We start from the raw sequence: 26998 nt of genomic DNA on the forward strand, positions 1-26998 counted from the left end.
ACCGGACCGCCGGCCATGGCCGCTGCGGGAGGCGCCTGGCGTCTGCGCGCCTCTTCCGTGGCCCTCGGTGGCGCGGCCCGTCGGTGGCTGCTTCTCGCCGGAGCCCGCGCGGGAGCCGGAGGCCTCCCGGGAAGCCGGGGGCCGGGCGGTGGCGCCCAGCCGGGCCTGGGCGGCGGCGCGGTGGCGATGCGGCCGCTGAGCGTGTCCGCACGGGCGCGTTGCAGGTGAGGCGCCGCCGGCGCAGGGGCGGGTTGGAGTCCTTTACCCAGGGGCGGTCTCGGGCCTGATTTCCGCAGCCCCTTCCCCAGCGCCTGCGTGTCGGGCGTACGCCCAGAACCGCTTGCTCCTTGCCCCTCCTCCGGGCCCTGTGTGGTCGCTGGGCGCAGTCACTGTCTGACCTTGCGACACAGTTTCCTTTCCAAAGCCCCGACGTCTGGCGGGGAATGGGGACCCCCGATTTCCCTCTCCAAGGGCCTCGTGTACCTTCAGGGAAGTCGGGCGCTTTGCTGCCGCTGGTTGTCTTTGTGGTTTGGCTGGGTTCTAACCTTTGCTCTGCCCGGAACCAGCAGCGGCCTTCGTAGTAGATGCACCCCATTGAGATCCCGGCTAGCAATACTTTACCGGGCCCTTCTGCAACGTTGGGACGTTCTGTCTCCAGTTGTCAGGGGGATGCCGTTTAGCACACAGCCACTCTGTCCCCCAGGCTTCCCTGAATACTCTCTTCTGGTTGACACAGCGTTAAAAGCCCTTGCGTTGGAGTGGCAAGGCAGCTTTAAAATGGGCTTTGGCACTTACTGTCTAACTTCCTCAACCTCTATGAACCTCACTTTTCCATTTTGTAAATGGAGGATAACAATATTATAGGTCTCACAGAATTATTTGAATAACAAGTGGGAGAATACAGGTAATACAGGAAGTCTTGTGCCTGGCGAATAGCAGGGCTCAGGAGATGTTGCCTGTTAGCAACAGCAGCTTCTTGCCCCACATTGTTGCTGTTTTGAGTTTCAAGTGAAAGTAAGTTTATTAGTGAAGCAATGAGAGAGAGTGGCTACCCCACAGGCAGGGCAGCTACAGTGTTTTTCGTATTAAATGTTGAAAAGAGATGTGAAAAAAATTTCCCCAACTATGTTGAAGTTTAAAACAATTTTTTTTTCTTTCTTGACTTTGAGAGAGAGAGGAAGTGAGAGGGGGAGAGAGAGAGAGAGAGAGAAAGAAACATCGATGAGAGAGATCATTGATCATCGGCCATCTCCTGCATGCCCCCAACTGGGGATTTGGCCCACAACCTGGACATGTGCCCTGGCTGAGAATTGAACTGGCGACCTCTTGGTGCATGGGTCGATGCTCAACCACTGAGCCACACCAGCTGGGCTATGTTGAAGTTTTATATTCTTGGGCATATTTGTTTTTCAAACAAATCTCCTTAGATATAATAGAGATAAAATGTACTAATCATGTTAGATAATAGGAACATGATGGGGCCCAGTAATATTGCAGAACTGCTCTGACCCCTGTTAGCATGTAGTAGGAAGCTAGAACTGGAGGGAGGGAGTACTGTTGGATTTGTATTCTGCCTTTTCTAGTTTCTTCTTGATGGAAATTATCTCCTCCAAACTTATTGTTTGTATTTGGGTATTATGAAGTTGTCTTAAGGGGAAGCACCTTTGTTCTGTTTCCTCACTATCCTGCTTTTCCCCTGGCAGACACAGTTTCTATTGATGGCCTTGTGCTTCCTGTCACAGGCTTTGGAGCTACAACTAGTATTAGCTGAGATTTGTGCTGTCCACTACGATCACCATGAACTAGATGTGACTTTGAAATAAAGTTAAAATGAAAGAATTGGTTTCCCAGTTGAACTTTTTTTCTAAATATGTTTTTTTAAAAATTGGTTTTAGAGAGAGAGGAAGGGAGAGGGAGAGAGAGAGAGACAGAAACATGGATGAGAGAGGAACATGAACTCTGAAACACTCTGACACAATATATTTGTAGTGATTTAAGTTGCAAAGAGATTTCCATATATTATTTCAGTTGACTTAAAAAAAGATTATTTATTTTTAGAGAGAGAAGAAGGGAGAGGGAGAGAGAAAGAAACACAGAAATGAAAGTGAAACATTGATCGGCTGCCTCCCACATCCTGCCTACTGGGGATTGAGCCAACAACTGGAGCATGTACCCTGACTGAGAATTGAACTGGCAACCTTTCAGTGCACGGGATGACACCTAACCAACTGAGCCACACCGACCAGGGCTCAGTTGACTCTTAAGAGAATCCTGGGAGGTAGATAAATGAGAATAAAAATTCCATATTAATTTGCTGGCATAACTAGGACTAAAGTTCATGTAGTTTTTAAGCACCAAAATGGTTGGTAATTCTTTAGCTTATGGGGTCATTTGCTGTAACTTAGCTCTAGAGTGCTTCAGAAGAATAGCATCCCTACACCTTTGGCTTGCAGTAGTGAGTAAAAATGGCATTCCTTCTGTCGTACTTTTACCAAGCGTGTGTGGATGTCAGATCTCTAGACTGCTCTGCTGGGCTCAGATCCATATTTCTATCTGGCTTCTGGACATTCTCATCTATTTTTTTTTTCTATTATTAAGTTAAACAGGTCTAAATTCAAACTCATTTTCATCTTCCCAAAGCTCCTTCTCCTCTGTTAACCCTACCTTAAACTGTACCTCCTACTTGCCTAGCTGGAAACGTCAACATTATTTCTTCCATCTCTCTCGATCCATCTTACAGTGATAGCCACCAGAACCTTTTAATTCTACTTCCTGAATATCTCTTAAGCCAATGTCTCCTATATCCTTGCTTAGTTTGTACTCATTAAAAGAGTACAGACTGGTCTCCCTGCCTCCCGAGTATCTTCATTCTTAGCCATTATACCTGGAAAATCATGAACAATATTCAGAATACTTATTTTTAAGCATTTTTTTTCTATGAAAAATGTTGGAGTGCACAGGCCCTTTTGAGGGACTTTCTCACATATTTTTGATAATTTTTAATTAATGGAATTACCTTTTGAGGGACTTTCTCACATATTTTTGATAATTTTTAATTAATGGAATTACCTTTTTTCAGTGTTAAAATATTAGGGAGGCCATTATCTAATAGGGACTTCAGTTGCCTCATTTGTGAAATGAGATAATTGGATTTGATAATTTGAAAGTCATTTTTAGCTCTGGAATTACTTAAGTCTAGGCTTTGCTTGTATTGAAGTATTCTTTGATATGGACTGTTACCATCTACTGGCAGTAGTGAAAATTACAACTAATTATTTTAAGCTGAAGTTCATATTTTCAACTGTGAGGTAAAAATTATGACCAATGGTGGAGGATAAGAATCTAGTCACTTGTACAATTTCTTTTCCCAAATTTTCTTGTGATGTTTATGAGAAGGGAAAGAAATTTAAATCAGCTAGCTGATACATAATATAATATCCTATAATAAAACATATAAGGAGGTGTTATGTTTATCTTCCCACAGATTCGAACAAACAAATGATGTTTTCTAGTCCCTTTGATTTTTATGCACACAATGTGGACCAAAATAAGATGTTCAAATACTCAGGAAACTATCAGACTGCTATCTGTAAGCCTGTCAGACACATGCACAATGGCCTATTGATGGCAGAATGGTTTGTTTTTCTAACGCTCCCCACAGCCGTGGTCTAGTCTTTTAGGGACGCATTCATAGAGACATTGTGTTTTAGAGAGCTGAGTGAGAGCAAAGTACACTTTCATGAGTGATAAGATTGCTAAATGTTTTCATTGGACTTTGACTCATGACCATGACCACTAGGGAGACACATGATACACAGGGAAATACATGGCCTTGGTAGTGATGTAGTTGCCATTTTTTTTAAGGTGGTAGAGTTCTCCTGGTTGGTGGGCAGATAGACATGCCTTTGGAAAGTAAAGAAAATACTGGAAGAGTACATTTGTATGCGCGCGCGCACACACACACTCTGCTATTTCTTTGACCTTAAAAGTTTTGTTTTTTGTTTGACCTTACAGGTTCTTCAAACGATTTTTTAAAAGTATCTTTTGAAATTACTGAAAATAATAAAGGACTGCTTCCTTTTCCAGCTCAGAAGATAAAATAACAGTCCACTTTCTAAACCGTGACGGTGAAACACTAACAACCAAAGGAAAAGTCGGTGACTCTCTGCTAGATGTTGTGATTGAAAATAATCTAGATATTGATGGTTTTGGTGAGTATGGAAGATTCCTTAAACTTTATAAGTGAAACTTTGAATGGATTTCAACTCTTTGTTCTTTTGAAGAATTTTAACCTATAACATACTGAATAAAATATTAGAATTCAGGATGTATTAGTGTTATATTCTAATTTTTAAAGAATAAGAGTAACGGCTGTATTGCTATTCTTTGTACATTTAATTGGCTGTGTGCCCCTAAATTTACTGTTGCCTCATTACCTTACTTTTACCTGTATTATGTAAAGCCAGAAAATAGCAAGTGGAATTGAAAGATAATAGAGATAATAAATATATCCCAGGGGTAATTAAATAGTTTTAACTTAGTCTTGAATGTTAGCTTACCTTCCTAGGAAGAGTAATTTATCTATCTATCTCTTTTTCTTTTTGAGAGAGAGGGAGAAAAAGAGAGAAACATCGATTGGTTGCCTCTGGCATGCGCCCTGACTGGAGATTGAACCAGAAACCCAGGTATGTGCCCTAACCAGGAATAGAACCCACCACCTTTTGGTGTACAGGACGACGCTCCAACCAACAGAGCCATACCAGCCAGGGCTATCTAACTGTTAATAGAGGAGAAAGTGTTTTATTGAGAAAGTTTTTATTTCTAGACTTCTGATCATATTCCTTAACCACTCACACAAAGCCCATGTCCCATACACTGCTATATTATAGAGCTCAGGGATACCCTGAATAGCACCTACCAGTTTTGCTCAAACAGTCTGTCGAGAGTTTTATTACTGCTCATTATAGATTATGGTTCATAAACCAACATTGTCCCTTACAAGCCATGAGAGCAAGCCACTTTAACATCTTTATACCTCAGTTTCCTCTTCTGTAAAATAGGATTATAATAGTTCTAACCTCATGTGTTGTTAAAGATTAAATGGGATATTGGAAGTAAAGTGCTTAGTTAGCACAGTGCCTACTGTGTAAGAACAGTAGGATTTATGGCATTTTAACTTTGCCTACTCTTTCTCTTCCCCCCAGTTCCAAAAGCCTTAAATTAATACTGGCAGCCTTTGAACTATAGTGGCTATAAAAAGCAAGTGCTTAAAATAAACATTAGCTCTTATTATTAACATAGTTATTAATACAGGTTCACTGTTCATTATAGTAAATTAAAAATATAGTGAAAAAAAGTGTGGGTAGACCTGGAGATGATTATGCTAAGCGAAGTAAGTCAGTCAGAGAAAGACAAGTATTACATGATCTCACTTATATGTAGGCTCTAATGAACAAAATAAACTGAGAATAAAATATAGGACCAGTGGCGTGGATACATGGAACATACTGACAGATCTCAGAAGGAAGGTGGGAGGAAGGGCGGGAAGAAATTAATCAAGAACTTATGTATATAAATGAAAGCCCATGGATACAGACAGTAGCGCGGTGAAGGCTGGGGTAGGGTGGGAGAGATGGATGGAGGGAGGTGAAGGGGGGAAAATAGGGAACATCTGTAATACTCTCAATAAAATAAATTCAAAAAAAGAAAAGAGAGGTTTTAGAGAAATATATATATACTATATTAAATATAACATATTATTAAATATATATAATATATATTTTAAAAGGCTTCCCATAATCTCATCACACAGAGATAGCCACTAAAAGAATTTTTTTCCTTGGTACACCAGAAATATGGCATATTTAATACCAATGCAGTCTTTTTTTTGAAAAATTATTTTTATTAATTTGTTTTTGTTACAGATGTTTCTCCTTTTTCCCCCATTGACCCTCCTCCCCATCCCTGCCTCATCCCCAGCTTTGTTGTCTAGGTCCATTGGTTATGCATACATGTGGTTTATCCCCCCCCAACACCACAATCTTCTGAGGTTTGTCTGTCTGTACCCTACCTCTATGTCTCTGGGTCAGTTTTGTTCATCAGTTTGTTTAGTTCATTATATTCCACAAGTAAGCGAGGTCACGTGATATTTGTCTTTCTCTGCTTGGCTTATTTCGCTTAGCATAATACTCTCCAGGTCCCTCCATGTCATCTCAAATAACAAGAGATCTTTCTTAGCTGTATAGTATTCCATCGTGTACATGTACCACAGCTTTTTTATCCACTCATCTACTGATGGACACTAGGGTTGTTTCCAGATCTTAGCAATTGTAAATAGTGCTGCTATGAATATAGGGGTACATATATTCTTTCTGATTGGTGTTTCAGGACCAATGTAGTCTTTAGTTGTTTAATGAGAATTTGCATTCACTTATACAGACTTAGCAGAGAGGCTTTAAAGATCAAGGATCCCAACATGTCCAGAATTTTGGCATGTAAATATTAGCTTAAGATAAGCTAAACTAGGTTCATAAAAGATAAGAGTTAAGCCTAAGTCACTTTGTAGAATAAAGATGAAAAGGAAAGAGATCAAGAAGTCTGAAATGTTATCCTTATAAAGAAGAAGTTATTGTAACAACACGTGAACAGCTATTTCATTAATTCTTTTTTTTTTTATCCTCACCTGAGGACATTTTTCTATTTTTTGTTCAGGTAGAGTGGGAGGGAGAGAGAGGAACAGAGAGAGAAACATCGATGTGAAAGGGACACATCGAGTGGCTGCCACCCGCACGACCAACCAGGGCCGGGGACAAACTGCAACCGAGGTACATGCCCTTAGCGGGAACCGAACCCGGGTCTCTCGGGACCGCAGGCCGACACTCTAACCGCTGAGCCAAACTGGCCAGGGCTATTTCATTAATTCTTAAAGTTGAATACAGGAGACCCTTTAAATACTGCTCTTGTCAAAGTTGAATACAGGAGACCCTTTAAATATTGCTCTTGTTGTAAGTCATACTCACAGATGAACACCATACACAAATGAGGCTGACCAAGTACAGAGTCTCTTTACAGATTCTCCCTGGGTGATCTCATCCCTTCTGTGACCTTAAATCCCACGGAGATGCCCATAAACTCTTAAATTTACATTGTTAGGTCACACCTTCCCTCTGAGCTTTGGACTACAGATCCTACTTCCTCCTTTACATCTCTTTTTGGAAATTGCACATGTATTTTATTTTATTATTTTTTTCTTGGTCACATTCTTTTTTATATAAAATGAAAACAGAAGTTCTATAGAAGAAAATGTATATTTTTATTTTATTTTTTTAATTTTATTTTTGTCACAGATGTTTCTCCTTTTTTACCCCATTGACACCCTCCTCCCCATCCCCCCTGCCCCGTCCCCAGCTTTGTTGTCCATGCCCATTGTTCATGCATACATGCATATAAGTTCTGTGGTTTATCTCCTCCCTCCCCCCTTCTTCTGGGGATTGTCAGTCTCTACCCTACTTCCATGTTTCTGGATCTACCCTATTCCTCAGACTGTTATGTGCATTATATTCCATAAATGAGATCATGTGGTATTTGTCTTTCTCTGCTTGGCTTGTTTCACTTAGGATAATACTTTCCAGGTCCGTCCATGTCATCTCAAAGGATAAGAGATCTTTCTTTCTTACAGCTGCATAGTACTCCATTGTGTTTATGTACTACAGCTTTGTTATCCATTCGTCTACTGATGGACACTTGCGCTGTTTCCAGATCTTAGCTATTGTAAATAGTGCTGCTATGAACATGAGGGTACATATATTCTTTCTGTGCACATGTATTTTAAAGTTAACATATTTAAACAGTTTTTGATTTTCACCCCCCCACTGAAACTTGTCCTTCCTCAAGACTTTTCTATCAGTAATGAGCATCACTCAACTGCTGAAGCCCAAAACCAGAGAGTGTCTTTTTTTTTTTTTTAATCCTCACCCGAGGACATTTCTCCATTTTTTGTACAGATAGAGTGGGAGGGAGAGAGAGAGAGAGAGAGAGAGAGAGAAACATCGATGTGAAAGGGACACATCGAGTGGCTGCCACCCGCACGACCAACCAGGGCCGGGGACAAACTACAACCGAAGTACGTGCCCTTAGCGGGAACCGAACCCGGGTCTCTCCGGACCGCAGGCCAACGCTCTAACCGCTGAGCCAAACTGGCCAGGGCCAGAGAGCGTCTTTTATTTTTCCTTCTCCCACATCCCCTACCTCCAGTCAGCAGCTCCTGTTGTTGTGCCTCCAGAGCATGTCTCCTATTCAAAGTGTGTCCTGCTCACTCATCTCTGCAGTCACTACTTGGGGCTGGGCAGCCACTGCATCCCTGGAGCCATGCTGGTCTGCTTCTGCTCTGAGCCCAGCAGTGGCATGATCTGTAATAATACACATCAGACATGTCCCCTGATTAAAAACCATGAATAACTTCCCATTTCACTTAGGATAAAATCCACGCTCCTTACCCTAGCCTAAAAGGTTCTGCATTGCCCTGGCCAGTTTTGCTCAGTAATTAGAGTGTTGGCCTGTGGACCAATGAGTCTCAGGTTTGATTCTGGTCAAGAGCACCTACCTCGGTTGTGGTTCGTCCCCGGCCCTGGTCAGGATTGTTCAGGAGGCAACCTGTTGATGTGACTCTCATGTCGATGTTTCTCTCTTTCCCTCTCCCTCCCTCCCACTCTATCTGAAGATAAATAGAAAAATATCCTCAGGTGAGGATTAAAAAAAAAAAAAGGGTCTACATTATTTGGCCCTATTTGCCTCCTCCCCCTTTTCTACTCATTCTTTTTTCTCACTTTTGGCCATGTTGGCTTTTTCTTAAGAGTAGAACTCACCCAGAATTTTTACATTTGAGACTTGGTATAAACTTTACAATTTTTTCTGCCTGGGACACCTCCTCTATCCCCATCCTGAAAATCTTCCTTAGTGAGGCTTTGCCCAACTTCCCAGTCCCATGTAGGGTTACGCTTATTAGATGAACCCATTATTTTCATTACAGCATGCTATTCATTTCTTTCATAGCATTTCTCACAATTTATTAATTATGTATTTCTTTACTTGTGTATCTTTCTCCCAAAAGATTGCAATGAAGATTAAAATCATTCCTGTTTTATCACTTATTGTATATGAAGTGATGAATGGATAAATGAGTAAAAAGAACAATTATAAATTCTGGAAGCAACACAAATTTACAAGCATTCTTGTTTCCAACTTTTATGATCTGTAAGTTTTCAGAATGTATTGTAATGTTCTGTCACTGGGGGGCAGTTATACCTCTCTGATCAAATTTATCTAGTTTACTATCTCAGACTTCTTTTCTTTCTTCTGCATTACCTATATACTTCATATGTCTGTTTTGAGGAAAATTATTCAAATTGAGAAATTGTGATGATGTTTATATAAGTCTGTATTTTTTCCTGTTTATTGACTCCCTGTTCGTATAATGCATTTCTGGCTGTGCTAGATCAAACTTTATTTTTTAGTTTGCACTTATTTATTTATTTTTTGTTAATTCTCACTCAAGGATATTTTCCCCCTGATTCATTTTAGATAGAGTGGAAGGGAGGGAAAGAGGGAGAGAGAGAGAAACATTGGTGTGAGAGAAAACATCGATTGGTTACCTTTCATATGTGCCCCGACCAGGAATCAAACCCAAAACCTAGGTATGTGCCCTGATTGGGAATCAAATCTGCAGACATTCAGGATACAGGATGACGCTGCAACAACCTACTGAACCACACTGGCCAGGGCTCTTTGTAAAAACCCTAAAGCTGAGAGCCACCGGTACCGCTGTAGGCTGTATATAAGCATAAGTCATATAATGTTTGCACTTTTCACTCCCTATCTCTCCACATGTCATTATATTAGTGTACTCATATTAGTTTTAGATTGAAGACTCTAGTGGTTGTTACTTTTGTATCCTTTTTTCTTTTATAGATTGCCTCCCATTGCTTGTTTGTAGAGTTCTTTTTCCTGTGTGTGATAAGAATAAAAACAACAGATACTCCCCATTTTATGAACAGGTTTTATTCTCCAAGTCCATAGTCAGCCAACTAAGTAGCATTTGGAATTTGTTTTCCCATGAAAGTAATGTGATATATGGTGGCAAAATTTTTAGGCCCACCGTGAAGAACCTGTTTCTTTATAACTACTTAATATTTATAACCTGGTTTCTGTGAGAAAATGCACTGTAACATCTAACTTCTAATGTCAGGTCAAGAACACCTTAACTTCCTGGACATACCTATGACACATACACACTCTTTCTCTCTCTTTCTGTCTCTTTCTCTCTCTCGTACTATACATACCCCCACACTAGAGGGACTCCTTTTCCCACTTTGCACCTTATTCTGGTAGAGGGAATATGTGCAAAACTTGTTTTATGCCATTGTTGTTGGAAAATATAACAGTTATGATTTCAATCTTAAATTTTTAAGACTTATTTTGTGACCTAATATATGCTCCATTCTAGACAGTATTCATTGTATTCTTGAGAAGAATATGTATTCTGCAGTTGGGAGGGATATTCTGTATATGTCCGTTAATTCATTTGGCTTGAAGGGTAAAGTCCAACATTTTCCAACTGATTTTCTGCCTGGATGAAATGAAGATATGAAGTTCCCTACTATTATTGTACTGTTGTTTGTTTTTCTTTTCAGATATGTCACTATTTGCTTAATATTTTGGTGCTCCCATGTTGGGTGCATATATTTTTGTGATTGTTATGTCTTCTTATGTGTTGACTCCTTTATTATAATGTATTTGCCTTCTTTATTTCATTTTATAGCTTTTGAATTAAAGTCTATATTGTCTGGAAAAGCATATATAACTGTTCTTTCAGTTTCTACTTGCATGAAGTATCTTTTTCTATCCTTTTACTTTGAGCCTATGTGTATCCTTGAAGCTGAAGTGAGTCTTTTGTAGGTAGCATATAATTGGTTCTTGTGTTTTTATCCATTCATTCACACTATGCTTTTTGATTGGAGAATTTAACCCATTTACATTTACTGTAATTACGATAGGTAAGAACTTTCTAATGTCAACCTGTTTATTGTTTTATGGCTATTTTATAGTTCCCATATTCTTATATTTCTCTCTTGCTGTCTTACTTTGTGAGCTGATAATTTTACATAGTGGTATACTTTGATTCCCTTTATCTTTTGTGTATCTACTATAGGTTTTTACTTTGTGGCTACCATTAGGCTTACATCAAACATCTTGTAGTTATTACTGTCTATTTTGTGCTGATAACTTAACTTTGATGATATACTAAAAAACTATATCCTTTTACTTCCCACTTTTTTATTTTTTGATGACACAATTTATTTTATATCGTGTTCATTAGCAAATTTATTGTAGCTATAGCCTTTTTTTAATCATCTGAGGATATGTTTATTGATTTTAGAGAGTGAGGAAGTGGGGAGAGAGAGAGAGAGAGACGGACAGACAGACATTGATGTGAGAGAAACATTGATTGGTTGCCTCCCTTATGCTCTCCAACTGGGGACCAAACCCGCAACCTAGGTATGTGCCCTGAATGGGAATTGCACTTGCAACCTTTTTGGTGTATGGGACAATGCTCCAGCCAATTGAATCACCTGGCTGGGGCTATAGCTATTTTAAAATACTTTTTTAAAAAAACTTTTCTACTAGAGTTAAGTGGTTAACACACCACCATATTACATAGAGTATTATGAATTTGACTATATAGTTACTCTTACCAGTGTGTTGTGTATTTTCGTATTTTTTAATGTTACTAATTCGTATCCTTTCAGTGTCAAGAATTCCTTTCAGTATTTTTAATAAGGTGGGCAGATCTAGTGGTGAAGAACTCCCTCAGCTTTTGCCTGGGAACAGTCTTTATCTCTCTTTCATTTTTGAAGGACAACTTTGCCTGATAGAGTATTCTTGGTTTGAGGTTTTTTTGTTTGTTTGTTTCTTTTATATGTCAGTATGTTGAATATGTAGCTTCTTTTTTCTTGCTGCTTTTAAGATTCTCTCTTTGTCTTTGATTTTTGACCGTTTTATTATAATGTATCTTGGAGAAGATCTCTTTAGGTCTATCTTGTTTGGAGAACCTATGAGTTTCATAAACTTGGATGTGTGAATCTCTCCCAAATTTGGGAAGTTCTCATCCATTATTTCTTGAAGTAAGCTTTTTGCCCCCCTTTCCCTCTGTTTTCCTTCTGAGACTCTAATAATTTGCAATAATTTCTTTTGATGATATCCCATGCCATAGATCACAGTGTTTCTTCTTCTTTTTTTAAATTTCTCTTACTGGATAACCTCAGATGTCCTGGTCCTGTCATGTATTTCCCAGATTCTTTCTTCTGCTTGATTTATTCTGATGTTGATGGTCTCTGTTGCACTTTTCACTTTATTCATTGTATTCAGTTCCAGAATTTATGTTTGGTTCTCTTTTTATTGTTGTTTGAAAAAAAATTTTATTTTTAAAAGCTTATTTTGCAGTTGTAGAAGTCTAGGTTGAGAGTTCTCCCAGTCATTACAAATGTCATTCTACAATGTCTTCTGTTTGTGACTCCTATCATTGTTCTTCTGTATATAATGTATTATTTTTCTCAGGTTGCTTTTTTTCCCCTTGTTTTATTTATTTTTTAAATTTTGTTTATTAATTTATTTTTGTTACAGATGTTTCTCCTTTTTTACCCCATTGACACCCTTGTTTGGTTCTCTTTTATGATTTCTAGCTCTTTGTTAAACTTACCATTTTGTTTGTGCATTCTTTTCTTGATTTCATTGACTTATCTTTGTTTTTTGTAGTTCATTGAACTTCCTTAAAACAGCAATTTTTATTTATTTATTGGGTAAGTAGCAGATCTCCATGTCTTTGGGATCAGCTAGTGGAAAACTCTTGTGTTCCCTTGGCGATATCATGTTTCCTTGATTTTTCATGTTCCTTGAAACCATGTGTTGTCTCTGCACTCGAAGCAGCAGTCACCTCCTTCAGTCTTTACTGACTGACTTGTGCAAAGAAATACCTTTCATTGGCCCTGTTAGGGATTCGGAGGCTTTCCCAGGCCTTCGGTGGTTTCACCTGCTCCACACTTACTCCCTCTCGTGGTGGAATTCTTAAACTTATATAAGCTTATGTAAGTTTCTCTCAGTTCTGCAGAGCCAGGTTATGTGCTGACAACCTCCCTTCATTTTCTCGAGGGCAGTCTTTCCCAGTCCTGCAAATTTATGCTGGCCTTCTGTCATGAGAAGCTAGCTGTTTGCCTGAGCTCACTATTGCCATCGTTGGGAGTATGTACAGGGAGTTGGCCACACGTGGGGAGATATGTGGGTGAATGTATGGAGTGCTGGGGGTGCCATAGGCCAGCTGGGTGGATATGTGGGTGAGGGTGTCCCAGCACTCATGAGTTGGCCTCCCATTGGTGTCCATGACATGGTTAGTAAGATCTATGTCCCTTTGCTACATTTCAAGCCATGGCTGCTGATCGTCCAGCCGCTCACTGCCCCCAAGCTGTTCAGCTCACAGCTGAACTCTGGATGAGGTAATAGAGAAATTGGTCTCTTTTGGTAAATGGCAGATCTTCTCAAAATGGCTCTCCCCATTCTTGGTCCACACTGGAGCTTTATTGTCCTACCTGGATCCCAGAGCTCCCAGGAAGGCACTTTGTCTGTGGGTGGACACCACGTTGTTGAGAGGGAAGTGATTCAGGGACATCTGTTTTGGCCATCTTGCTGCTGTCACTCCCTTACCACAATTCAGTTTTAAACATTCTCATCACTCCAGATGGAAATCCCGTATTCTTGAACTCTTATTCCTGAACCCCTCCATTTCCCTACCCCTAAACTACCACTTATTTACCTTTTATATCTATAAATGTGCCTATTCTGGCTCTACATATAAATGGAATCATATATGTGGTCTTTTATAACTGGCTTTTTTTATTTAGTATAATATACATTTTTTTTTTCTTTATTGATATTAGAGAGAGGAAGAGAATGGGAGGGAGAGAGAGATACAAACATCGATGAGAGAGAACATTGATTGGCCGCCTCCTGCATGCCCCCCACTGAATATCAGGCCCACAACCAGGGCCTGTGCCCTGACCAGGAATCGAACCGGCTACCTCTTGGTGCATGGGTCAGTGCTCAACCACTGAGCCATACCAGCCGGGCATTTAGTATAATATATTTTTTTCCAGTTTTTTTTTTTTATCCTCACCCGAGGACATTTTTCCATTTTTTGTTCAGATAGAGTGGGAGGGATAGAGTGAGAGAGAAACATCGACGTGAAAGGGACACATCAAGTGGCTGCCACCCACACGACCCAACCAGGAACGGGGACAAACTGCAACTAAGGTACGTGCCCTTAGCGGGAACCAAACCCAGGTCTCGCTGGACCGCAGGCTGATGCTATAACCGCTGAGCCAAACCAGCCAGGGCTAGTATAATGTTTTTTTATTATTTTTTATTTTTAAATTTATTTTATCCTCATCGGAAGACTTTTTTTCATTCTTTATTCAGACAGAGCGGGAGGGAGAGAGAAGAGAGAGAGAGAGAAACATCGACGTGAAAGGGACACATCGAGTGGCTGCCACCCGCACGACCAACCAGGGCCGGGGACAAACCGCAACCGAGGTACATGCCCTTAGCGGGAACCGAATCTGGGTCTCTCTGCCCCGCAGGTCAGCGCTCTAACCGCTGAGCCAAACCAGCCAGGCTAGTATAATATTTTTAAGGTTCATCTATGTTAAAGCATATGTCAGTACTTCATTTTTTTATGGCCAAATAATATTAATATTCCATTTTATGAATATGCCACCCTCTGTTTACCCATTCATCACCTGGTGGATATTTGGATTGTTTCCACTTTTTGGCTGTGGCCAGCATACACAGGCAATTAATGAAGAAAACATATTCTTTTCAACAAAGAGTATATGTTGGAAGATTGGACAGTCATGTGGAGGAAAAAAGAAAGAATCTCGAACTAAACTGAACACCTTATACAAAATAACTAAAAAATGAATTAGATCTAAATGTAAAAGTTAAAACTGAAACTTTAAAAAGAAAGCTTAGCCCTGGCTGGTTTCGCTCAGTGATTAGAGTGTCAGCTCTTGGACCAATGAGTCGTGGGTTCGATTCCGGTCAAAGGCACGTACCTCTGTTGTGGTTCGTCCCCAGCCCTGGTTGGGGTCATGCGGGAGGCTACCAGGCAATGTGTCCCTCTTACATCAATGTTTCTCTCTCTCTCCCACTCTATAGAAAAATATCCTTGGGTGAGGATTAAGAAAAAAAGAAGAAAGCTTAGGAGAAAAATCTTTGGGACCTAGAGATAGGCAAAGAGTTCAAAGAAATGCTAAAAATACAATATATATTTTTAAAAGTGTATAAATCAAAAGCTTTTGCTCTGCCAATGACATTGTCAAGAGAATAAAAAGATAAGCTACAGAAAGGGAGAAAATACTTGCAAATCACATCTCTAACAAAGGACTTTTAACTCTAATATATAAGGAACTCTCAAAACTCAGCGGTAAAAAAACAACCAGTTAAAAATATGAGTAAAAGACACGAAGAGATACTTGACCAAAGAGAATATAAAAATGATAAATAAGGACATAAAAAGATAGCCAAGGGCAGCAGAACCTGAACTTGTTGTACATGTGTACAACTTGGTGCCATCTAGAGCTTTCTCCTGATGGTGCAAGACATGAATGATGATGTCATTCTCATGGCTTTGGAGAGGAAAAGATATTCAAGCTCTTCGATTTTTGGAGAAATGCAAATGAAAACCACAATGTGATACCAAGGTAGGGGCAACTTGGATGAACTGAAAAACACTATAGTGAAAGAAGTGTCTCAAACAGTTGCATACTGTGTGACTGTGTTTCTGTGATAGCCTGGAAAAGACTAAACTCTAGGATGGAGAACTGACCAGTGGTTGCTAGGTATCTAGGGGTGGGGGAGGGTATGATTCCAAAGGGGTAGCCCAAGGTAATTTTTTGGGGTGATGAAGCTGTTCTGTGTCCCAGTTGAGGTGCTTACACAAACTTATACATGTGTTAAAATTCATAGAACTGTATATCAAAAAGACACAAGTCAGGTGCTTTTTAATTAGGGACTATCTGTAACTATAAGACCACGAAACTACAAAATTGGAGAAAATAGCCATCATGAAGAAGAAATTTTTATGAAATTAATGAACAAAAAAAGAGTAACTACATCCCCAGAAATAGCCTCTTGTTCTCACAGTTTTAGACTTTTTTTTTAAAATCCTCACCCAAGGATATTTTTCTATTTATCTTCAGATAGAGTGGGAGGGAGAGAGAGACAGACAGACATGGATGTGAGAGAGACACATCAACTGGTTGCCTCCCACAGGACTCCAATCAGGGCTGGGGACCAAACTGCAGCCATGGTACATGCCCTTGACCAGAATTGAACCCATGCCTCTTTGGTCTGCGGACCGACACCCTAACTGCTGAGCCAAACTGGCCAGGGCTTTTAGACCCTTAACATTTTTTTTTTTCCTTTTTCTTTCTCCTGGTCAGTGTGGCTCAGTTGGTTGGAGCAGAGTCCCATAGACCAAAAGGTGGCAGCTTCGATTCCTGGTCAGGGCACATACCCAGGTTGTGGGTTTGGTCCCCAGTCGGTCTGTGTGCAAGAGGCAACTGATCAGTGTTTGTTTCTCATGTTGATGTTTCTCTCTCTTTCTCTTCCCCTCCTCTCCCTTCCTCTCTCTCTCTCAAATCAATAAATATATTTTAAAAATCTTTTTCTCTAATTACTTTTTTTAGAGACATGTCTTCACTGTTCTCTAAAATTCTTCCTTTTTTTTTATTTTTATTTTTTATAGAACATATAGGTTAAATCTAAAGAAAAAACTTTAAAAAACTGCCCAGATTGTCTTCTTATTTTGTGGTTTTATAGGATTGTCTATTTCTTCTAATAAGTAGTATGGGGTCTTGTAAACTTTTACTGCAGATTTTTTTTTATTGTAGTCATTGTTCCACAATATGACCATTACTATGTTCCTCTGGTCCAGAGTTAACCATCTTATTCAGGCTGAGTTATTTCATTCTGAGTGTTAGAGTTACTTTTATGTTTGAGTTTTTTCTTAGTATGAAGAATAAGAAAAACATACCTGGTCACAACTTGTGATGGAAAAAGTTTGAAAGCACCTATAAAATAAGGAGGGATCATGAATGTGATACATTTATTTAAAGAGTAGACATGGGACTAGCATGTTTGATAGGAGCTTAGCATGTAGGAACCAAAAGCTAATCTTCTGTGTACACTCAACATTTGTCAAATTCTTACTAGAATGCTCTCTTCAGATCTGTGCTTGGCAACTTAAGCAAGATGTGGAAACACTTGGCAAGGTTCGTAAGAGAAGGTTAGAAGAATTGAAGTTTCTTAGGGAAGGGATGGTTTAAAGTGTGTGAAGAGCTGGATGGATGGTAACTTTATGTCGTCTGACCAGGTGGTACAAATATGAATGTCCTAAATTTTTCTGGAAGGATTTATGGGCATATGAACTTTTTTCTTCATTCCAAGATGATTCAGACCATATTGTGTGCACTTTCTTCTTCCCTGGGCTTTTCTGACATTGCACTTTTCTGGCTCTCTGTCTACCATTTGGGACATTCTTGTTTTGACTGCCTCTCTGAGAAGGGGTCTCACCTTGGCTCTCTCTGCTTCTGATCCTTCCTATCCTCTTTCCCGTCCTCTGTGAAGCTGCAGGGCTTTTGCTTCTGTCTTTTTCATCTTAAATGCATCCTTAACACAACAACCAGTGAGATCTATCCAAAATAAAGTTGCCATGTCACTTTCCTGCTTAGAATCCTTTAGTAGCTTTCTGTAACCATAGCCGAGGTTCACAACTAGTCTCTCCAGGGGCTGGATCTGGGAGAGGAGTGACAGGTGTTCATAATCCACCGGCCAGTGTAATGTCCATGGCAGCTCACCATGAAAGATGGGTACCTGAGCATGTGTTACCCACCCAGTGTGGGAAACAAGGTGGAGAGGAAGGGCTTATAGAACAAGTTTGAGCTCCTTAGGAAGCCTGGGAGACTCTCCATGCCTGGTCCTCTGCCTCTGCAGCCCCCACGCCTCATCCTGCCCTGGACTGTGAGTTTTGCTTTCCTTGCATCTTCTGTTATACTTGGCTTGCAGTTCTCAGGATTTGTTATTTTAATAACAAATCTGAAAAAAGTTGCTGAGAATATTTTGTAAGGATTGTTTTACTTACATTTTGAAGACAGAAGGAGGCTGGATTTCCTGATTTTTGTCCTGCAGTATTTCCAGAGGGATTTGCCATTTTAGTTTTGAGTTTGTCTGCATTGGGTAGTGATGAGATTAAAAACAGAAATCAAGCTAAGTATATATTTATTGAGTACTAGTGAATAAATACATTAAGAGCCATAGAATATAAGAGCCAACAAGCCCTTAGAGATCATCTACCTTGATCTCTTATTATACATATGAGAAGAAAACAGGCTGGAGAGGCTTGCCTAGGACACAGCAGGTGGTGTGTAGGTCCATCTAGACAGCTTGGCCTCTGACCTCAAGGTTGCACAATACCGGTTTTTTTACTGCAGGGGTTTTTGAACTTTATATCTATATCTATCTATCTGTCTATCTATATAAATTTTTAAGCAGAGAGCCTTTTTTTAAAAAAGAGTAAAGTATATCCATTTACCTTTTGTGTGAAGTATTTCAAATTTACACAAAAATAGAAAACTAGGCTACTTATTCAAATAACCAGTTGGTATGTATATATATCTGTGTACTATATATATGTATATATTTATATTCTATCTAACATTTAAGTAAGGTGACTTAGATTGTTGAGTGGAAGGATCTAGTTGTCTTCAGCACTGGGAAACTTAGTTGAAGTCACGACTCATCTCTAACAAGTAGCATGACCTTAGTGTATTTATATAATTTCTTGGGTTTAATTCTTATTATGTTTATAAAAAGAAAGTTGAATTCCTCTTATAACTTTCAAATAATAATTACCAACAGTTGAATAGTGCTTACTGTCTACCAGTTCTGGTTGCAAGTCCTTGTGCTAAGTACGTATTCACATATCGTTTTCACAACTACCAGGTGATGTTGGTGCAGGTGGAACTGTGAGGAAACTGAGGCATGGAGGGTTAAGTAGCCCAAGTTGATGCTGTTAGTGAAAGTGAAGCTGGGATTGAAGCCAGGGGTCTGGCTCCAGAGTCCACACTCATGACTCCTATGCTTCAGTGTATGTTGTCTCTCTACTCAGTCTTGTTACTTCTGTGAATTAGATTTTATAAACATGAACATTTAAGGAAGCTTCTCTCTTCTTTCTTGATTTTTTTAAGATAACAAAGTATGAATAAAAAATGTTTAAATTATGAGGGAACCATTCTTGTTAAAATGATCTATTCATTCAGAGGAAAAGTAAGGTTACCAGTTATTGGTAGTGGTTCTCTTACATATTTTATGTATTGTTCATTGAGCAAAAGAGAATCTAAATAAAACTGAAGTAACTCCTAGGAGTCTGTAATCTTCAAAGTTGTGTTATGGTTTTTACTTTTATTTACTTATTTATTTAATAAGTAGCTCTTTTACTTTATTCTTTTCTGATTTTTTTTAAGAGAGAGGAAGGGAAGGGGGTTGTGGACAGACATCGATGTGAGAGAGATACATCAGTCAATTGCCTCCCCTATGCTCTCTTGACCGGGGATCAAATCCACAACCTGGACATGTGCCCTCTCTGGGAATCAAACCTGCGACCCTTGGGTGCACAGGACAATGCTTAACCAACCGAACCACACCAGCCAGGGAGAAGTTGTGTAATGGTTTTTAAAAATTAGTATTAAAAACAAACCAGAGGCCCTGGCCGGTTTGGCTCAGCGGTTAGAGTGTTGGCCTGCGGTCCGGAGAGACCCGGGTTCGGTTCCCGCTGCGGGCATGTACTTCGGTTGCAGTTTGTCCCCGGCCCTGGTTGGTCGTGTGGGTGGCGGCCACTCGATGTGTCCCTTTCACGTCGATGTTTCTCTCTCTCTCTCTCCCCCTTCCTCCCTCCCTCCCTCCCTCCCACTCTATCTGTACAAAAATTGGAAAAATGTCCTCGGGTGAGGATAAAAAAACAAAACAAAACAAAAAAAAACAAACCAACCAGAGCCCTGGCCGGTTTGGCTCAGCGGTTGGAGCGTCGGCCTGCGGTACAGAGAGACCTGGGTTCGGTTCCCGCTAAGGGCGCGTATCTCAGTTGCAGTTTGTCCCCGGCCCTGGTTGGTCGTGCAGGTGGCAGCCACTCGATGTGTCCCTTCACATCGATGTTTCTCTCTCTCTCTCTCTCTTCCTCTCTCTCCCTCCCGCTCTATCTGAACAAAAAATGAAAAAATGTCCTTGGGTGAGGATAAAAAAAATTAAAAACAAACAAACAAACAAACAAAAAAACAAACCAGAAAAAACGATTTCTAAGGTAGAATTTAATGAGAACACAGTTTTACACGATTCTCCTGTGGGCGCTCTCGGCTGCCACAGGGTGAGAGGAGCCTGGCCAGGCCGAGTGCAGGGTGCGGGGCTGCTGTGTATGAGCCTGAATGGCTTGGGCGTGCTGAGCCTGGGGAAGAGGAACAGTCTCAAATATATGAAAATATATTGTTTAAAGAAGGGTTCACTGAACAATCAGTACAGTTTTCATAGAAACAGAGAGTAGAAAAGTGGTTGCCAGGGGCTAGAGATGGGGAACAGGAGAGGTTGGTGAAAGGGCACAAACTTCCAGCTGTAAAGATGTCCAGGGTCTGAGAAGCTGAAGTGTAACGAGGTGACTGCAGTTGATAACACTGTTGTATAATCGACATTTACTAAGAGAACAGAAAAATGTTTCCACCAAACTTTTATGTATGGGGTGGGGGGTTGTCCCTAATTCTCATTATTATTCAGGAATAAAGTCTTATTTATATCTGCTAATGCTGATTCTAAAATTTAGAAATAATTACTTGAATTCAAACCAGGTTTGAACTGTGTTGAATGTAGAGCGGAGTATGTCCATGTCTGTTGCTTTCGTAGGTGCCTGCGAGGGAACCTTGGCTTGCTCTACCTGCCACCTCATCTTTGAAAAGCACATATACGACAAGTTAGAAGCAATCACTGACGAGGAGAATGACATGCTTGATCTGGCGTATGGGCTAACAGATAGGTAAGATTTTAGGACCACTTCAGTTGTACTGATAGTCGGGGAAGATAAAGGTTTCACGAGTTCATGTCTAAGATTAGACCTGTGTGTGTAATAGTGTTCTTTCTGCGTAGACAGGTAACAGGTACAACTTCTGAATGGAAAATATGTGACATTTCTCTTTGTTTTCACTATTCTGTAGGTTAGCCCTTGTGAAACTTTGCTTTTTTATAAAAGTAAAAAAATAAATCATCTTGTCTATTTTTATTCCAGGAATTAATATTTACCACAATTTAATGAGTTAGGATTAAATTTAATGCTTTTTATGGTATTATCGAAGGACAGATTTGATAATTGAATGAAATTATTATGAAAAGTTTAACTTACTTGAGGACTGACTTTGTAAAGAAACAATATATAATAGTAATTATGTTAAAATTAATAGTTCTATTTCTAAGTAAACATTAAACGGCATCAGTTAGAGTTTATTCTTGTTATTAATTAATAGGTAGAATTACTCTTAAAAAGTGGTAAGGTTTAAAGTAGCAAGTGAGTGGTATCAAGTGATGCCTTATTCTTAAAAATTATCTAATTTTTTGGTTGGAGTTAGGGGAAGTAGCTAGTTGATTTACTCTTTAAGGAGCAAAACAATGAAGGTTTATGTGAGGTTAGGTTTGGTGTTTACCTGTAATTTGGTGACCCTAATGAAAAATAATTTTTAAAAAAATTAAAAATAATGGTAGTAGAAGTAGGGATCAGACTGACAAACCTCAGAGGAAGGGCTGGGGGGAGGGAAGAGATAAACCAAACAACTTATATGCATAACCAATGGATACAGACAATACTGTGAAGGGAGGACGGGAATGGGGAGGAGGGTGTCAGTGGGGGAAAAGAGAGAAATATCTGTAACAAAAATAAATACATTTTAAAAAAGCATTAAATGTATAAAAAGAAAAAAATAATGGTAATAATAATAGCTTTAGTTCATGTGTATTACATAACTATAGTTTTGTTAGACCCTTAACAAATAATCTTATCTGAAAACAAACTTTCTTATCCTCACAAAAATATTTAGGTCATTGATATTTCTTTAGAGGTGAAGAATAATTTTATTCCTTTTGTAGTTCATTTCCCTCTTGGTGGAGATGAGACTGATACACTGGGAAGAGAAACCAGGAAAATAATATCTCCTTAGACTCCCCAGCAAAGCAGATGTGGCTGCCATCTGCCTGTCCCCTCACACTTTCAGGGGCCACAGCCCCATCACCATCTTTTTTTTTCATAAAGGGTAATTAACATACAGAATACAACCAGAATTGTGTTAATTTGGTTCTAAGAATTGCTTTTCTTCTAACGGGAGAGGTAAATCCTGGCTAACTGCTTGCCCTTTAATTTAGATATAATTTGTAGGTGCATGGAACAGATAATATTCTAAGTGAGAAGAGGAAGAAAACTAGAGAAGAGCTACAGTTAGGAGAGAGAAAGATTCAAAAGATCTAATGTAAATGTGAACTAGCCAAGAACTTTGATAATAAAATTCAGAAGTTTTAGAACAAGATAACGAAGAGTTTTATGGCATTCACAATAGGACATCACCAACTATTTGTGGAATTATTGGTTGCCAGAAAGAGAGATTCAAGAATTATCTGTGACTCTGCATTTGATGATTGTCAGTGCTATTGCCTCCAGTTTCCTTGGTGATCCACAGAGGCCTCTGTTTCCGTATGTGTGAGCTGAGAATAAGAACAGCTACTTCGTAGGGTTGTATGAAGCACTGTGGAGAAAGCATTCCTTAAACAGTAGTTGTTAGCATTGTAACTAATCATATCAGTTTATATGTCAGATGCTTATTGTAATGTACAGGCACTTAAAGATTATTTCTTTTTTTAAAAAAAGTCTTAAATCTTTAAAAGAAAAATTTTTTTTTTCTTTATTGATTTTTAGAGAGAGAGAGAAAAACATGGATGAGAGAGAACATCCATTGGCCGCCTCCTGCATGCCCCCATTGGGGGTTGGGCCCACAACCTGAGCATGTATTCTGACCGGGAATTGAACCTGCGACCTGGTGCATGAGTCGACACTCAACCACTGAGCCTTACAGGCCGGTCTTAAAGGTTATTTCTGGCTGCAGAGTTAGGCAGTATTTATCACCATTTTGTAGGTTGGAAAACAAGGTTTAGTTATCAGAAGTTTGCTCAAGGCCGCTCAACTACAGAATGATTTGAATTAGTTAATTTGAGCCCCAGAGCCCTTGAGTTTTCACTTGTTTAAGCTTCTCTGACCTTGGAAGTAAACACAACACCCAGTCACCCTGTATCTTTCCATTGTCTGGTGTATATGACAAGGGCGACTAGAGAAAGTACCTTCAAGGTTTGCACAAATGTCAAAGTTTTGTGGGGCTAAAAGATCAAGGAAGAAGGCTAGCTGTCTGTCTCCTTCTCTAGTGGTGTAAGGCACATTCTACACTGGGTAGACCTTAACGCCGGACACCTGTAAGGAGGCGGAGAAGTGGGAGAGTGAGAAAACAGCCTCCGTGTGCCCCTGCCTTATCTTCCAGGGTCATCAGGCCAGCAGGGGCTCTCTGCCGCCTCCCTGGATTCCCATAGCACACTTTTTTTTCTTCTTCTTTATTGATTTTAGAAAGAGGAAGGGAGAAGGAGAGAGAGATAGAAACATTGATGAGAGAGGACATCAACTGGCCACCTCCTGCATGCCTCCCATTGGAGATTTGACCCACAACCTGGACATGAGCCCTGACCGGGAATTGAACGAACAACCTCTTAGTGCAACAACCTCTTGATGCTCAACCACTGAGCCACACTGGCTGGGCCCCATAGTACACTTTTTACTGAGTTCTACCTGTTTCACTGACAGCTGTTTCCACCTCTGTTTCTACCTCTGTTTCTTTTACTAAATGTAAAGTGCCTTGAAGACTAGCATTATCCTACTTATCTTTATATAAATACCAAGAATAACCACCTGTTTCTCTAGGGCTCGCCACAGTGCTAATGAATTGGTCTAAAAGGTTTGCCTCATTTTCTTTCTTGCACACAGAGCTTAATGCGTACTTGAGTGTTGTCAGGCTGTTGCTAATTCAGCAAATAGGAACTCTTGGTAGAAGGGGATTTCTTTTTCTGTCAGCAATCAATATTTCCCATGACTATACTTACTCCTTTATGCAAAAACTTCCCAGTGGTTCCTCATTGCTCACCAGTTAAGATCTGAACTCCTTCATTGGTGTTCAGAGCTGTCTGTGGCCCAAATGTCTTCCCAGCCCATCACTCTCTAGTCCTTGTCTGTCATGCGCAGCGACCAAGCTGAAAACCCACGTTCCCTCATATGTACCTTGAATTCTGTTCCCTTTGCCTCAAATGCCTTTTCTTTATCTTTTATTAAGTATTAACTCCTACCACCCTTCAGAGCCTATTCTAAACCGATGTCTCCTGGACAGAAGTAAGTGCTTTCTTCCCAGACCTTTTGGCATTCACTCTCTGTGGCATTTGTCACAAACTCATGTTGTATTATCTGCATGTGTGTCTCATCTCTTCTGTTTGATTGAAAGTTCACTCCTGTAATAATACTACTGATATTAGCAGTGAGGAAGCTGTTTATTAGCCATCTTCAGGATGAGATCAGGAAATGAGTGTTTGGGGAGGGGCATTAAAAAAGTGTGCATACCAGGTTTAGTCTGGATTCTGGACCACTGGTCTGTTTGGCTCTAAGGCTCTACCCCCTGCTTTCTCTTTATTGCATCCCTTGACACCCAGCATGCAAGAGATGTTCAAACCATTGAAGTGAGGTGCTGTTCTTTGTTCCCCACTGACATTTAGTACTGTGCCTTTAGATGCTCAGTAAATGCTTGATGAATATGTGAATGAAACCAAGACCTTCATATCACATTCCATCAAACTGAAGACAGTTGGATTGCAGGACTGGTATTTATTTTTGCTTGCCACTAAGAAAGAAAAAAGCACTCATAGTAAAAATATGACACAGAGTTAACCTACTTTGTGCATAGTAAAAGAGCTATTTTGAATTACCTAGACATATATTGTACATTATGGTTAAAAAAGGAAAATATAAATAAAATTGGTAGTAATTCTGAAAAAAAGAAAATGGAATTATAGTTATTACAATGACAATTGCTTTATGAATATCACACGTACCCTTTTATGATCAAATTTACTCTCTGCTTTGTTTCTGTATTAATTTTTTCTTTTGAGATTTTTTTGCATTTATTTGGACTGTTGATTAAACTCTACACTGTAGTAGTGACATACTGCTCATCACTGATTTGGAGACATCTGCATGAATGTTGAAAGTGAGTTTGCAGCTCTGACGTGACCACCACTTAACAGTGTCACAGTGATTGTTAGACACCATTGATTTTTAGATTGATCTTGACTTTAGAGATGTTAAAAATGTGGGGAAAATATGTATCTGATAATTGATGACTTAAATCTGTGTTTGTTCCAGATTTATTATTCTAAAGACTTTCTTTTATAGTTGGCATGGTTTTAATTATCTGGGAATTGATTGATCGTTTTCTGGGCATTGCTAATACTCCAGTTCTTTTCTCCACTGTTGTGCCTTCTGATTATTTCATTGCTTGTGAGTCCTTTCACTGAAAAGCAATAGTTCTGGTGAAACAATTAGTTGATGATGGAGACTAGCAGCTAAAATGAAGCTGTGGGCCACCAGGCTTTTTGTTTCTCATGTTCACATCTTGCTGCCCTCTAGTTGAGGGTTCAGTGTATCTTTTTCAACTTAGTAGAAATTTATCCTCACCCGAGGACATTTTTTTTTTTTTGTTCAGATAGAGTTGGAGGGAGGGAGAGGAAGAGAGAGAGAAAGAGAAACATCAACGTGAAAGGGACACATTGAGAGGTTGCCACCTGCACGACCCACCCAGGGCTGAGGACAAACTGCAACCGAGGTATGTGTCCTTAGTGGGAACCAAACCCAGGTCTCTCTGGACTGCAGGCCGACGCTCTAACCACTGAGCAAAACCGGCCAGGGCCAACTTAATAGAAATTTAAAAGGTAAATAAATTCTTAACTTTTTTGGGTAAGAAAATGTTCTATACAACTGCATTGTTTTATGAATAATACATACTTAATACTAACCACACCTCCCCTTTTATACAGATCCCGATTGGGCTGCCAAGTCTGCTTGACAAAGTCTATGGACAAAATGACTGTACAAGTGCCCGATGCCATGGCTGATGCCAGACAGTCCATTGATGTGGGCAAGAACTCCTAAGATAAAATAAATAGGAATTATTTTCACAAAATTTTACCTATTTTTATAATTGTCATTTCTTAATGTAATTAAATGAGAGCATGGATAAATGGGTTTACTACTATGACTAACTTTACTACTTTAATTCACCTTATAAAATTACTGAATTTTGTAGTTTGAAAGTATGCAATCTTTATTTTGGTTAAATTATGAAAAGCAAATCAAATTTTAGAAAATAGTATGATAAAATGATACATATTTTACCTTATGTTTGTTTAGCAACTTTAGCAGTGTTTTCGCATAATTCTTGTGCCTACTTGCCTGTAAAGTAGGTTTAAAAAGGTATTATGCCGTGAGATGTGGTTGAAGGCAGAGGTCTAAGGTGGCTTGTCTAGGGTCAGAAAGTAAATTGGAAAATCTGTACTGGAACCTGCATCCTATTACTACAAATCAGATGTTTAGATTGAGACTGGAGAAATTATGAATATTTCATTTGTAGTAGCAATTACTGTGAATGTATATGGAAAAAACTATTGCTTTGTGAACTGATTAATTTTAAAGACAGTTGTAGCCTTATAAATAAATATTTCAAAATCTTCA

General features: G+C 39.5%; 1 protein-coding gene across 1 annotated transcript; it reads left to right on the forward strand.

Moving 5' to 3' along the window:
* On the forward strand, positions 1-26998 carry FDX1 (ferredoxin 1). The gene is made up of 4 exons (XM_036260074.1): positions 1-224; positions 4087-4211; positions 21052-21181; positions 26305-26998. The coding sequence occupies exons 1-4, from the start codon at positions 16-18 to the stop codon at positions 26417-26419; spliced, it is 579 nt and encodes a 192-aa protein (XP_036115967.1). The 5' UTR covers positions 1-15; the 3' UTR covers positions 26420-26998.

This window comes from Molossus molossus, unplaced genomic scaffold, assembly GCF_014108415.1.
Source record: "Molossus molossus isolate mMolMol1 unplaced genomic scaffold, mMolMol1.p scaffold_m16_p_13, whole genome shotgun sequence".
NCBI lineage: Eukaryota > Metazoa > Chordata > Mammalia > Chiroptera > Molossidae > Molossus > Molossus molossus.

Bases quoted from the DNA above. Each gene is read 5' to 3' on its own strand.
- FDX1 (XM_036260074.1), top strand. From the start codon at position 16: ATGGCCGCTGCGGGAGGCGCCTGGCGTCTGCGCGCCTCTTCCGTGGCC. The intron at 225-4,086 runs GTGAGGCGCCGC...TTCCTTTTCCAG, and splicing joins TCCGCACGGGCGCGTTGCAG to CTCAGAAGATAAAATAACAG. The intron at 21,182-26,304 runs GTAAGATTTTAG...CCTTTTATACAG, and splicing joins GCGTATGGGCTAACAGATAG to ATCCCGATTGGGCTGCCAAG.